General features: G+C 34.3%; 2 protein-coding genes across 2 annotated transcripts; both read right to left on the reverse strand.

Annotated features, from left to right (window-relative positions):
- Positions 1-6,092: 6,092 nt before the first annotated feature.
- On the reverse strand, positions 6,093-7,404 carry LOC138315277 (uncharacterized). The gene is made up of 2 exons (XM_069256206.1): positions 7,393-7,404; positions 6,093-7,065 (listed from the first exon to the last, which is right to left on the reverse strand). The coding sequence occupies exons 1-2, from the start codon at positions 7,402-7,404 to the stop codon at positions 6,424-6,426; spliced, it is 654 nt and encodes a 217-aa protein (XP_069112307.1). The 3' UTR covers positions 6,093-6,423.
- A 149-nt stretch (positions 7,405-7,553) lies between these two features.
- Positions 7,554-10,526, reverse strand: LOC138319093 (uncharacterized). The gene is made up of 3 exons (XM_069262008.1): positions 10,372-10,526; positions 8,793-8,922; positions 7,554-8,442 (listed from the first exon to the last, which is right to left on the reverse strand). The coding sequence occupies exons 2-3, from the start codon at positions 8,911-8,913 to the stop codon at positions 7,610-7,612; spliced, it is 954 nt and encodes a 317-aa protein (XP_069118109.1). The 5' UTR covers positions 8,914-8,922; positions 10,372-10,526; the 3' UTR covers positions 7,554-7,609.
- Between the last annotated feature and the right edge of the window lie 3,065 nt (positions 10,527-13,591).

Here is a 13,591-nt window from a genome sequence, read left to right on the forward strand (position 1 = left end):
ATTGCAAGAAAAACTTGCGTGTAGGTATTGATTGTAACGCCATGTGTTTGTGGGCTAACCGTTATTCTTCTTAGACAAACGAGTTCCTCTTACAAGTTAATGACGCCTAAATATATACTTTCCTGTAATAGTGGTAACTCTGAAATTTAGAATAGAATATAGAAATTTTCCAGTAAGGAACTACTTTATTTCGCTTCACCGAACTCATAAATTTATAGTTTAAGTGGTAAACTTAAACATATTCTGGTTATGGTAGCCTTATACATGTAGTTAAATAGCATTTCCTGATTTTTCTAATCATCACCCAGTCTATATTTAAAGCAGTTTATGTTGGGTTCTGAAACAACTTCATCTGGTATCGTTTTGTCCGAAAAGAGTGATATGCAAAGATGGACTAGCTCAAGAGATAGAAAATTTATCAGTATTCAGCTTCTATACTTAGCATTAATGTAGTCACCGCTACAGATGCATTATCATAAAACTTTAGGTTTAGAGTTCCATTGGCATGCATGCATTAGTCCTTTAGTATTACTAAGAGCGACGCCAGGTATTCCATTAGTACGATGACTAAATTATAAAGAAGACATATAAGCAAATGGAATCCTACATTATGTAATATCAATACCCAATAGACTAGGTTATCACGACTTTGAATGTACTGTTACATTTGGGTGAGTTATTTTTCAATTATTGAAGACAGTGCATAATTAACACGATGAAATAACACCATCATGCTTAATTTCAATACCATTCTGTAGCAGTAGAGACAGTTCAACAGTTCTACTCTAGGGAAGATGGAAGTAGGAAGTCGTCGCTTTACTGTCATCATTTTAGCTGCTGTCACCTTTGCATGTTACTATGAGAAAGGTAGTCATACATATACAGTTTTGCCCATAAGAGTGAACAAGTGGCGTTGCGGTCATATCGTCGTCTGTAACTAGCCACTCGAAAATAACCCGGGGTTCGATCTCTGGCACGGACGTAAAAATGTCATTGATCGCCTGCCCGATCATGTGAGTTTTCTCTGGACACTCTGGTTTCCTGCCACTCTTATTCCTCTGGCGCGCAGGGCACTGAAAGTGATTTGCTCAAGTTATATACAAAAAAGTTCACTGTTGTATGTGGTTTGTTTTGTTTAGTTTTACGTTTCTATTAATTTTGATTTAAATCCATTTCGTTGATATATTTTATACACAATAGCATTGGGCACAAATTTTTCAACTTGTATGAAACCTTCTCTTATTAACAGAGAGTGTCGTGTAAGTATATGCCAGGTTTGATGGTAGAGGAAATTCGGAGATAAGCCACCGACTAGCGGCCAATACCAACTACCCTACATGGGATTCGAAGTCGCGACCCAAAGGTTTAGGGCTTGTGGTGATATGTCGGGATATTTTAACCACTCGGCCACCGTGGTCCCTCAAAGTTTTATGATTTCACCATTAACTAATTGCAACTGATAACAATGATGTTTTTCGTTATGTTGAAAGTTTTGTTTTTACTTATCCCCTTATAAGTATGTCATGTTGGTTTTTTTAAGTTAATGGCCGTGAATTAAAAATTGTTTACAATAAATTCTACCATTGGGTGAATACGGTATGTAACTGTCTGAGAATATTCAATATGATCGTGACAATGAATTTTAAACTAGATTTGACATGTCCCATTCTTGATGGGAAACTTGTGCTGATAATTTCCATATACATAATATGTTGTTATTTTATTTATCTATTGCCTATCTTTTTGCAGCAAATTGTGATCGGCAGAAACTGGATAATCTGAAAGCATGGGCTCAGCATGATAAAATATCAATGTAAGTTGTACATGGTTTCTACAAAGGTTCACTTTCTCACAGAATATATTTTATAAGATTTGTTTTCAAATTCTTTACGAGCTTAGGTTTAGGAATATCTTCGTAATTTTTTACAGAGGTTAAAGGTCGCTTATTCTTATTAACTTATTCCTGTTATTCTAAGAACTATTGTTCTTACTATTGGTTTTAGGTACATTTTGTATGTCGATGATGTTTTGAATATTTCGCTCTAGTTAAAGATGCTCCACCGCCGACAGAGCATAAATGATATTCATTATTTGAACAATAATTGGTGTTCAATCGTGTTTATGTAGGTCTAATTAACACAAAAATAATATATATTTTTTTTCATTTTGCCTTTGGTGCATGCGCAAACAGTACTTAATTCCATATAGGATATAGTGCGTCAGAATTTTTTCGGGATGCAATTAATTATTTTTTATATTTTTAACTTGACGTAAAATTAGAAGCTCAAACTTTTCAATGGTGGTAATGGTGTAAAGTAATAAATTTTTGTAACTGAAGAAAAATACTAAATCGCTTGCACCTGTTTTTGATAGTGAAAAAATACCATTTGTCGGCGGTGGAGCATCTTTAAGAATTCGCGGAATTCAGTGAAAACGCAAATAAAGCGATAATTAGTTTAAACTACCCGCAAAATTAACACACTCTACAGTGTCACTATATAAACAACAATTCATCAAATTATTATTATCGATATTGGAATATGTCGGGTTTATGTCACAACATGGAGGTTTTATTCATGAACAATGATGAGTGGTTACTGCTACAGCGACTCGGGTAATACGTATTACATAAAAATTTTAATTTGGAGAATCATTCTTGTCTATTTACAGGCTCTTATGTCAATTTTGAATGTAAAACTATAAATGATGCTTTAACTCTTTTCATCCTATTGTACTTCTTTTCTCTATATAACCTGAAATTGGCCTAAAAGATTTTGCATCTTTTTTTTTTAATAACATTATGGATCTTAATGGAAATCACTTGGTTAAGATTTGTACTATGCACTACGTAGTTAATATAACTTACATGTATCGCGGGGAAATTTTTGTTGTTGATCAAAGTTACTAATTATGAAGGCCTGGTGTGTTTTGTAAGACATATATTGAACGTGGTACTTAATTTATTCAATAATAGGTTCGTTATCACTTATTCAATAAAACCATTCACATAGTACATTTTGTAACAGGTTCTCTCACGGTACCAGTCCGATTTTGATGTTTGCATGGGCGAAGCTTTGTTTAAATCTCGACGTGCATATGGTAATACCTATCGATTACCACGCGCCATTGAGTTACCAAAATTGAAACAAAGAAGCTTTCTTTTCACTTATATATATATTTTTTTAATTACAACCTCTCTGCGTAGTGTGTGTTAATTTGTATATGTCGTCAGATATTTAGATGTAAAATAGAAAAAAAAACACCTGATTTCATTGTACATTTCAGTAACATTGTTTTCTAACTAGTACGGCAATTTGGATGTAACTTGGCATTAAATGTTAAAATGCATATTTTTTCAGACTACTTCATAAAATAAAATACGTTTAAACGTACAATTTCATTTTCCAATAGATGGGGTTTTTTTCAATTCAATACGCAACGTCGATGTCTCTATTGTGACGTCATGATTACGTCGGATTTACGTGCCGTTCTCGGATTTTTTTCTTCGGAGAGTAATGAAGAACATGAATCTGCAAATCAGATAGATGGTTTGAGTATGAAAAATAGCAATTCAAGTCAACATTTTCCGATTTATGACAAACGTTGTATAAAGATATTCTTTGTGATAATGGCGAACTTTTCAAATGTAATATTGCATGTAGTATAGTACTTAAATTTCGTTGTGTTGATGTCGGTGTACCGTTTTCTTTTGATGTCGGAATATGTGTCTCTTCGAGCGTTATCGCCAGTGAAATGAGCAATAAAACCTATTGGCACCAGTCTAAAGCATTACAAATGAATTATGGATGATCGCTACGAATGGAAGAATGACTTTCGTCATTCTGTACTCGAATTTCGATAATTTATTGATGGTACCAAATAGTATTTTTGATTTTATGGTATGCAATCGAAGTAGTATTGATATTCTTTACATGTATAAATCATCGTCACTTGTGTTTACTAGTAAAATCGAATTTGATGCTATTATCTTCACAAATTTCAACATGAAAAATGTCGCTGACACATTGCATTAGGTGCCCTAATCAAAGTATGCCTTATTTCAGCTGAAACAAATATGTTAATACAAATGTAATAACTTAAACGTACCTATAACTTACCGAAGGTTGCGGGTTTGGGTTTTATTAATTTAACGTCCTATCAACACTCAGGTTTATGTAAGGACGACGTGCCAGGTTCATTGGTGGAGGAAAGTCTGAGTATCCGGAGAAAAACACCGACCAGCGGTCAGCACCTGGTAACTGCCCAACATGGGATACGAACTCGCAACTCAGACGTGGAGGGCTTGTGGTAATATGTCGAGACATCTTAACCACTCGGCCACCGCAGTCCCCCGAAGGTTGCATGCCAATCTCAAATTCACATTTCAACATCTAATGACAAAAACTACCCAACAAAATGCCCCTGATTAAATCATATCAACCCTACCAAGAGTTGTGGGGAGGGGAGGAATTATATAAAAACAAAAGTTATATATACCATGAATTTAACCAATAAATAACTAGATTATTGTACATGAATATTGATGAACCAGTGGTGTAAGGCAAGTAAGGCACATTTCATGGCTAATCCTATTGTTAAAGGCATCTATTTCATCTATTCAAAATTGACTGTCCATACATCTACTATTTCTCGATTCATGGCGCATTTGAAAACATGAAGGAAAAATATCTTCCTACCAAGGATTACAATGTTAGAATATAGCTCATTGGAGCGATTAGAGGGTAGCAAAGAGGGGTCATAAAAAGATGTTATAGATTAGATGGATCAACAAAATTGACGTTTTTTTATAAAGACTCGGTGAGTTAATTTTAATCGGCATCTTCAATATTCCAGGCGTTGCTATCACTTGCGTCATATCCACCCTTGATATAGTTCACAGCAAATCTGCAGCTCTGTATTCCACTATACAAGAAGACACAACATGAATATCCGCAGTCTCCCAAAACACGCACCTCGCACAACATACACGCAACACACAGCATACATGGCAGGCCGTCCTTACATGACCATAGCTGTTAATAGGACGTTAACTAATCAAACAAACAAAAAAACCTAAATGTGTGCAAACATAGAACAAAGTAGTTTGGTCCTTTAACGTACACCAAAGGAATTGTATAACGGTACACTGTGGATGACTATGTGACTTTAAAATTGGGCGTCGCTGTCTCTATAATCTTCAAAGAAAGTCGTTACAGGCATGTGATTGGTCAGTTTTGTTCTCCTGAAATACTTTCAGTTTTTTTCCAATGGTGGATTTAACGAAAATATTAGTAACAGTTGGAGGGTCAAGGATGGGTTTTTGGATGTTATTACGGTTTTTTTTTCCAAGATGAGATTCAAGGTCTTATTTGAAAAATTGGTTCTCAACTCAATCACCAAGACACATAGAAAACAAATCTTTGCCTGTAGCTACCATGTCTGTTTAAATGAAGGGTGTTTAACCCTTATTCAAAGCGGTCAAACAGGCTAAACTATTAAATCTCAACCAACATCTTTTAATTAACCACTATCCTTAGGATCCGATATATTGGGTGCAGTATTCCGGAATGTTACTACCCAAAGTACATTTGTAGTATAAATTCAGATCATTGACCTTCATTCAAGGTCACCAATGTAAAATCGTTAAATGCTTTATATGACTTAATCTCAATGATTTATTTGTGGAGAAAAAGCGGAGTACCCGGCGAAAAACCATCGACCAGCGGTCAGTACATTTACTTGGCAACTGCCCTACATGGGATTCGAACTCGTGACCCAGAGATGTAGGATTTGTGATATGTCTAGATTTCTTAACCTCTCGGTCACCGCGGCCCAAAAAAATTAATATTGGGTCTGTGTCAAAAGATTTTGTTCATTATTCTAGAAGGAAGGGTTACCAAGTTTGTTAGATAATAACACCAATAATTCGTCTTCTCATTTTGATCTGTGCCATGCTTGAGCTTTAATGTTTCATCAAATGAATGACATTGACCTTTATTTAGAATCGCAGCGTTAAGCATGTCGTTTTCTTTAAACGATCTCCTTCACGTAAACAATTGTCTCATAAACCCATAATCAAAATAAAACTTAGCTATCTTAAAAAATATCCATTTATTATCATTTTTCGTAATATTGTTAAAATGGCACAAGATGAAGTATATTTGGCAACCAAACACGTGTAAACTCTTGCTTGTCGTACAGAAACAAGTATGTTATTTACATAAATGCACATTGTCGTTGCACATGTGTGTCCTCCATTGAATGTCCTTTCGAAACAAGTCATCCTGATACACTGGGATGTTTTTTTCGGTGAAAAGCACTAACGAAATGATTTCCTAGGGTTTCCGGATAGATATTTTCGTTTTTGCTTCGAATACACCTTTTGAGATACATGACAAGAGCATCAGTCTCCAAAGAAAACATCTAGGATTCAAGCCTTAGTGACTTTTCTGACGTTGTTGGAGAATAGCTTTTAGGGAATGAGGGAACGCGGAAGTGACGTACAAGCAGGATAATAACTTTTAACAATAAGAAAAGAATAGCCATTCCAAGGATGATAATCGAAAGAATGGAGTTCCTGTAACGAAGTTCAAGGTCATAGTTCTTTGCCAGGGACCCTGACAGGGCAACAATGAGGACGATGTATGGACTAAACAAGTATCTAGTAAAGGCGTCTAGAAGAATGGTCTCGGTCAGGAACCACAAAATGGTGACAAATAGCAGAATCCCGAGAGCTGTAGTACAGGATATGTCATTGGCTACTCCCCCAGTGTAGTGCATCACCATGGCAACATTTAGATGGGTAGCAACGGTCACCCACGTGGCATAAAACGCTATGCCGTTCTGAAGAAAAAAGCGGATAAACCATGCCTCCTTTCCGACGCCATCTTTAATTAGGTTGTCTTGGTGTTTCCTTACTCTCCAAGACGAAATGCCGATAATTATATACAAGGTCAAGGCCATAAAACATGCGTCAGGCAGAGAAATATTGATGTACTTCCGGTCAAATAATACCATCCAGGCAACGTTGAAACAAAGGTTGAAAATTGGAATTTTTTTCAAATTCTAGAAGGAAGGGTTACCAATATATAACACCAATAATTCGTCTTCTCATTTTGATCTGTGCCATGCTTGAGCTTAAAATGCAAATGAATGACATTGACCTTTATTTAGATCGCAGCGTTAAGCATGTCGTTTTCTTTAAACACGATCTCCTTCACGTAAACAATTGTCTCATAAACCCATAATCAAAATAAAACTTAGCTATCTTAAAAAATATCCATTTATTATCATTTTTCGTAATATTGTTAAAATGGCACAAGATGAAGTATATTTGGCAACCAAACACGTGTAAACTCTTGCTTGTCGTACAGAAACAAGTATGTTATTTACATAAATGCACATTGTCGTTGCACATGTGTGTCCTCCATTGAATGTCCTTTCGGAAACAAGACATCCTGATACACTGGGATGTTTTTTTTCGGTGAAAAGCACACTAATGAAATGATTTTGTTTTCCCTAGGGTTTCCGGATAGATACTTTTTCGTTTTTTGCTTCGAATACACCTTTTGAGATACATGACAAGAGCATCAGTCTCCAAAGAAAACATCTAGGATTCAAGCCTTAGTGACTTTTCTGACGTTGTTGGAGAATAGCTTTTAGGGAATGAGGGAACGCGGAAGTGACGTACAAGCAGGATAATAACTTTTAACAATAAGAAAAGAATAGCCATTCCAAGGATGATAATCGAAAGAATGGAGTTCCTGTAACGAAGTTCAAGGTCATAGTTCTTTGCCAGGGACCCTGACAGGGCAACAATGAGGACGATGTATGGACTAAACAAGTATCTAGTAAAGGCGTCTAGAAGAATGGTCTCGGTCAGGAACCACAAAATGGTGACAAATAGCAGAATCCCGAGAGCTGTAGTACAGGATATGTCATTGGCTACTCCCCCAGTGTAGTGCATCACCATGGCAACATTTAGATGGGTAGCAACGGTCACCCACGTGGCATAAAACGCTATGCCGTTCTGAAGAAAAAAGCGGATAAACCATGCCTCCTTTCCGACGCCATCTTTAATTAGGTTGTCTTGGTGTTTCCTTACTCTCCAAGACGAAATGCCGATAATTATATACAAGGTCAAGGCCATAAAACATGCGTCAGGCAGAGAAATATTGATGTACTTCCGGTCAAATAATACCATCCAGGCAACGTTGAAACAAAGGTTGAAAATGTAAATGATATATATTACAGGTGGCATAACCGGAAGTTGATAGATATAGATACCACTCTCTGACTTCCGGCATATCGTTGAAAGTCCGTATATCAACCAGACGATTTGCCAGACGTAGATGAAGGCCCATATAGTGAAGGTCCAACCAGCAGGGGTGATTTCCAGATAAAAGTAATCAGATATTTCAACAGTCGTACTCTCGTAGATACCTGTAATAAATAATGTACACAGATTCCCATTATATGATGTCAGGACAGAAAGTGATCATTTCCTAATTCATTTACTTTACTTATAAACAAATAAAATGTAATATAATCATTATCGATAATTGATTTCCCCAGTGGAAAAATATTAACTTTTATCTTTATTTCACAAATACCATTTAAATAGTAAAATACCATCTCCTATGTAAGTGAAATATAAAAGTTGTACAACTTGTGTCCACAATCCTACTGCTCCTTTAGTTTGGCAATAAAATTTGTTTAGATAAAAAAAAAATTAGTAATTCGATATGTCAGATGCCTAGACTTTACACGTAAATGAGTATGTTTAAACTTACCTATGTCTTTCCCAATGTCACCAGACCCAAGGTAGTTGAGGGTCAAGGTCACGGCGAACAGGAAACATGTCAACACGATTAAGAAGATTCGAAAACCATTGTGTCCTTGGTTATCACCCATACTGGATTTCTGAAGAAGAAAAAATAAGTAAGTGAAAAAATCCATTTCTGCGTGCTGGAAAATATGGTTGATATTCCTGAATAGGCAAAAGATATATACAGTTAGCCTTTATACTTATTTGTACTTTGATTCTCGCTATATTCTACATCAGAAGCTAAGCGTAAAGCCACATTGATAGGTTATTTTGCAGTAAAAGAAATTATTGATAGAACGTCAAAGAAAGCATCTACAAAATATGATAAAAATATTCCGATGTTCATTGTTAATAGGCATGAGGTATATTTTTTGTAATTAGTAGAAGTTTGTATTATTATTACTGATACAATGTAAACGTTTATATTTTAGCGACAGATAATATATATTGTATATAATTGCGTGAATCGTCATTTTGTGCATATATATTATACACGTTGTATTTATAGAAATTATCACGAATTCACGAATTTATCATTTTGGTAACCTGCCTTCAAAACACATTTTGCTTGAATTTACAGTATATCACCTGAATATTAATACATTGTATTTCGGAGGTGTTCCAGTAGGTGAGATTCTCCCACCTGCTTAACTGGTACGCTTTAAATGCCTATTTCAGTACGCATGTACTGCTGGCATGTAAACGAAAATTAGATGAAGCATTAAGTTATCATTTTTGTGATATATTACATTAGGTTAAAAACACGATGCAGCACTGCACAAACACTGTAGATTACGTTTTATTTTCGTCAAAAAGTGCCGCAATATTTAGCGTCGAATAACATATTCTTCGATAAAAACGAGCATATATACCATGTAGTAAATTAACAGCCGTGGTATCTGTTCCTTGTTATTTGGGAATAAATATCAAATATATTGAGAAAGAAATAGTTCCAAACCACGAATTAATTATATCAAAACAAAACTGGATTAAGATAAATAAAATCAGAGATTATCTATATTAATAACGACTCTGAAAAGGTTATCAAAGTTATACATGTTCTTCATTATTATTATACAGAGATGCAGTTTCAAAGCAGTATGGGTTTTTTTTATCCACAAGACTTAAGGAAGGCGACTAATTTGGGAATTTAGTCATCATTCATGAGAAAGGAAGATTTACACTCACACTTATCTCTATCATTAGGGCTTGGAAAATGAGAAATTCCTTCACAATCAAAAGGAATGCACAGTCATGTAAAGGTATAGTTATTTCTGTCATCAATAGCATGAGAAGGAGAAAAAACATCAGTTAAAATCAGTTACAAATCGGTTTATATTCAAAGCATTGTTCCTGGTGTTTCAGGATATAATGACATTATACACTTTATCAATTATTGAATTAAATACCAGACATTGTACATGTAGTATGTGGTGTGGATAAAGGTGTGTTCGTAATGTTAATATCATCTAATACCACTAATATTCAAAATCAAAGAAAGACAAATGGGGTTAAGATTCTTATATAAATTCCATTAGTCTTACCTTAAGTAAGTCGGGACCTGATGGTTCCCACGTACGCTAATCTTATAAAACAGATACACAAGGAGTGTCTTCTTCGTCCTTAAACCCTTTGTTTACATGCACGTTTCTTCAAACGTGACTTGTTAGCTGAACCACTGAACTGTAAAATAGTGCCTTTTATATGTATTCTTCGCATAGCGTACACACACCCAAGACCAGTATCCACCTGACAGCTGACAACATCTATACTTCAAATGAAAAATGGGTTTTTAACATATAAGCACATTCCAATATAGTTGACTACCACCTTACTGTATCAGGACCTTATTATTCGATTTTAGATGGTTTATTGTAAGGGTGTGTCTATATCGTTACATAATTTACATTTATATCATGTTTATCTACATACACGTGTATTATATAGGTGATAAATAGAAAACCTTCCATTGTATACATTCCCTGTATCTTCGAGGGTCTAGTGGGAAAAGTTCAGTATGCTATTATATGTTGTGAGATTAATACAAAATGTCCTGCTGTACATCCTATAAGATAACATCAAAGTTTATACCTTTTATCAAGATTCTGCTCGATACACAAGTTCTACAACTTAGAAACCCTTAAATTCCTTTTAGACCTATAACCTTTCCGAAAACCCAAATTAGAATGTTGTAATTAATGTTGTATTTTAGGATCAAACGGAAATTTATAGATTGATAGTGGTCGTACTATGTCCATAATAGTATGTGAATTTATTTGATCATTTTGTTATAATATCAGATCTGGCATTATAACACCAAATTTAGCATTATAACACCAGATAGATTTAAGATTAGCATTATAAGAAAAGATTTAGCATTATAACACCAGATTTAGCATTATAACACCAGATTTAGCATTATAAGAAAATATTTAGCATTATAATATCAGATTTAGCATTTATACAACCAGATTTAGCATTATAATACCTGATTTAGCATTATAATACTTATTTAGCATTATAATATCAGATTTAGCATTATACAACCAGATTTAGCATTATAATACCAGATTTAGCATTATAATACCAGATTTAGCATTATAAAGATTTAGCATGATAATACCAATTTAGCATTTAACATTTAGCATTTAAACGATTTAGCATTAAAACCAGATTTAGCATTATAAACCAGATTTAGCATTATAAAAGATAGATTTAGCAATTCATATAAGAAAAGATTTAGCATTATAAACCAGATTTAGCATTTTAACACCAGATTTAGCATTTTAATACCAGATTTAGCATTTAATACCGATTTAGCATTATAATACCATATTTAGCATTATAATACCAGATTTATCATTATAATATCATATTTAGCATTATACAACCAGATTTAGCATTTTATCCCGAAATTGTGTCGCCGTGAAAATGTCGTTGAGAAGGAAACGCGAAATTATGTCATTAGGATCTGGTTAAGTTAACCCAAAACTATATCACAGATTTAAAACATCTAAGCCTGATAAAATCAGTCAGCTGGAACACTTAATTATCTGACAAGATATATACTTAACACTTTGAAAATGATATCAAAGATTTAAAAAATATCTAAGCCTGATAAAATCACAGTCAACTGTATCACTTAATTATCTGACTTAATTCTATTTCACCTTTCTTTAAATCAGTTTAAAAAGGTTTTTTTCGGTAGCAAATAGAAAATATTTTCCCCAAGTGATTGGCCTTTGCTTGAAAATGTAGTCATGACTCAAATATTTGAATGGATTATTTTCACTTTCTGAAAAGGATCAAAAGGCAAACTCATAGATATTATCATAAAAGCCTTTGTTTTGTTAAAACTGATGGCAAACTCTTTCCTCAAGAACATGTATATGTCGGGTGTTTATTGAGCATTTGAAGAAGAAAATTGTCTAGAATCAGGATAAAGTAACCACTACAAGGACCTGATCATCTTCAACATCGGTATATCTATATGTGAAATATGATGTGTATAGACACAATATGGTCGAAACTGTACAACAACTTACAGAATGTATTTTATCGGTGACTTAATTTCACCTTTTTAAGGCTAACGATATTTTCATGTACATTGTTCATGCTCATCATATGTTTCATATGATATCTAAAGGCGTAAAAAGGCTAGATATAGATTTGCAGTCTTACGATGTGCAGCATCATTTATTATTTTGAATGTTTCCTCTAAAGAATATGTCAGTTGAATTAATCTTATGACATATGTTATTAATGCAAACTTCCCATACGAGAATTAACTGGAGAACTTGATCCTAGTACGTTGATTTTAATACAGATTGAATTCTATTCAATGAAGATGGTATGACACCGAGATACAAAATGTTATGAATGTCAGCATGGTTCGTGATGGTGGGTATGTAAATATGCTCTAGAATCATACAGCAATTATGGTCTATGGTTGTCAGGATTGAACTTTACACTTTGTATGTATTGGAGACAAAATTTGGTAAACCTATCATTCTTGAAAATATTGATATCAATTGGTGAAAATAATTTTGAAATTTAGCAATCTCATGAAAATTATTATTAATATCAATGGTTTAATACCATCGAGGACTAATGCTTTGCATGGCTTAAAATTACAAATAGGCACAAAGGTTTTTATTTGGTCTTTAGCCTGCTAAAATGTAGGTTCACCAACTCTGAACGTCAATCAAGGATAACGGTGTCAAATATGCTGATAGAGTCCTAAAATTGGATTCACAGTATGTTTCGATAACAGACTACAATGTTCGTACAAAGAACCCATTGACCTTAATTTAAGGTAATGAGGTGAAATCTTCGTACATCTTAATATTACCCATTTGCAATGCCTACATACCTGCACTGTATGTTTGTTCTACAAGTAGGGCGTTAGAATTGTACCTGCTGCCCCATTGCATGATCATAAAAGGCAACTTAGGACCTCATGTTTCCTGTGGAAGGCTGAGGGTTCTGTGCCCCGGACGATACACAACACGAAGTCACAGCTTCCTAATACATAAGGCATTCACGCATGCAATACATAGCCAACATGGAAGGTTGGTAGAGAGACTTAGTATATTAATTATACTCGATGTCCTCATTGCATGATCATCAAAGGCGACTAAATTTGGGATTTTTGTTATCTTTTCCTTACTGAACTTCCACTTTGTCATGTTTTATTTTTTGTAATTATGATATTATTGTTACCACTTTATACCAAATAACGTACACACAAAACTAATATGCATA

The sequence above is a fragment of the Argopecten irradians genome, chromosome 1, assembly GCF_041381155.1.
Source record: "Argopecten irradians isolate NY chromosome 1, Ai_NY, whole genome shotgun sequence".
NCBI lineage: Eukaryota > Metazoa > Mollusca > Bivalvia > Pectinida > Pectinidae > Argopecten > Argopecten irradians.

What these genes read in the sequence shown, in the direction of transcription:
- LOC138319093 (XM_069262008.1), bottom strand. Translation starts at nt 8,913, where the DNA reads ATGGGTGATAACCAAGGACACAATGGTTTTCGAATCTTCTTAATCGTG. An exon ending in TGACATTGGGAAAGACATAG is followed by an intron (nt 8,443 to 8,792) that starts GTAAGTTTAAAC and finishes TATTTATTACAG; the next exon opens with GTATCTACGAGAGTACGACT.